The following is a 1,531-nucleotide window of genomic DNA, read 5'->3' as shown; positions in this document are numbered from 1 at the left end:
CATACACTAAACCATGTCATCTAAGATACATATATCTCTATTGACTTATATATTTCTGCATAAAGCAGGCATTTCTCATACTTACTCGAATAAAACTGAAGATTAAACCCATCAAAAAGAATTCTGGATTACAAGGAAAAGTAGGCTAACCATAAACGGAATGAACCTCAATAAGACTCAAGAAGCCAAAGCTGTTGACTTCTTGAGTCTCTAAAGATGTTCTGGTTCCTACCCTATAGCGAAACTAACATGTGCACTTCACAACCAATAAAGAAGAACGGACTTGAGATTTCTAATAACTTACTGTCATGTATCCCAAGATGTTTTGTGAAGTTGGGTCGTCCCAAACCAAAAGCAGGACTCTCACACCTTCTCGGGACTTTGATCTTAGGAGCTCACGCAGTGTACATTCTGAAGCAGGATCTTCTTTATCTCGAAGAAGCCTGACATTATGCCACACTGACCAGCCTGTAATATAAATCAAACGTCTAGCTTGACAAATGGCATGAAACATATCATGCCAACACTTGCCATGTTCGTAATACATTCCATTGCCGAGTTTTATTCTCGGTAGAATCCCATCAGGTACATGTGCATCTTGGTACAAAGTCACACTACCACCTTCCCTAAGAGGAAAATAAGTTCCAGGTACCCCCTGGTAATAAGGACCTGCACCAACTCCGCTGTGATAAAAACTGAGGTTATCCATTGAAGTATATTGAATCGATAATGATAGAGTTGCCCCTGGTTTACTAGGCTTTCCATTGCTGTCCCGAATAGAGTAAGTCCCTTCAATTCTTGCACCTGAGTATATTTGTTCAACTGGGATTGTAACGATTCCTATAAGCTGAGACCCCACAACGTCACTGTCCTTAACAACAAAATGGACCTCAGCAGCGTGATGAGCAATAGGGACATAAAAATGCTGCTGCCAGACAGGATTTTCGCTGTTGCTAATGACATATGTTCGTCCTACCACAGCACCAGCGAGGGATATGGAAACATAAGGATCACTTGTGATCTTCTTGCTCAACTGGCCTTCAATCATGTTGGCCATGCTTCTAAAGACAACACCCAATGTCTTATGGAACAAATCCATGTTTGGTAGATTATTTGCACGAGAGACCCATATATCGAGATTCCCATGCAGCAAGAGGACCTTCAAGGAGGATTTACCAAAGGGAACAATGAGCATACAAGGAGTATGTGGAGATCCAGCAGATGCATAACCATGACTAGAAGAATCTAGTCTTCCTGAGTATGAAAAATCTGAATGACTTGGGTGTTCATAGAAGTTCCCCTGCCAGGATCCAGAAGACTGGGAAGGCAAATATGGAGCTGAGGGGGATGGTGGTGGCACAGTTGGCTGATTGACAGAAAGATTGAGACCAAGCAAAAGATCATCGAGAGGAGGGTAAAGAGATGGGGAAGAGGAAGTAGCACTGGTGACACTCTCATGACTCATACTATGTTGTGGTTGAGGTTGGTGTTGGACATGGGCTGCGCCCCAATATGCCACTCGGCCCAACAA

At 42.8% G+C, this 1,531-nt stretch overlaps 1 protein-coding gene across 1 annotated transcript in view; it reads right to left on the bottom strand.

Annotated features, from left to right (window-relative positions):
• The window catches only part of LOC104773927 (phospholipase D beta 2), a 6,204-nt gene extending 5,009 nt beyond the window's left edge, over window positions 1-1,195 (bottom strand). Inside the window, exon 1 of the mRNA XM_010498601.1 lies at window positions 305-1,195. Within this exon, the coding sequence (XP_010496903.1) occupies window positions 305-1,195 (891 nt within the window). The remainder of the gene's footprint in view (window positions 1-304) is intronic.
• Between the last annotated feature and the right edge of the window lie 336 nt (window positions 1,196-1,531).

Source organism: Camelina sativa, unplaced genomic scaffold, assembly GCF_000633955.1.
Source record: "Camelina sativa cultivar DH55 unplaced genomic scaffold, Cs unpScaffold00780, whole genome shotgun sequence".
Classification (NCBI taxonomy): Eukaryota; Viridiplantae; Streptophyta; class Magnoliopsida; order Brassicales; family Brassicaceae; genus Camelina; species Camelina sativa.
The sequence above is the reverse complement of the archived record's forward strand: the minus strand, read 5'-3'. Positions and strand labels throughout refer to the sequence as shown.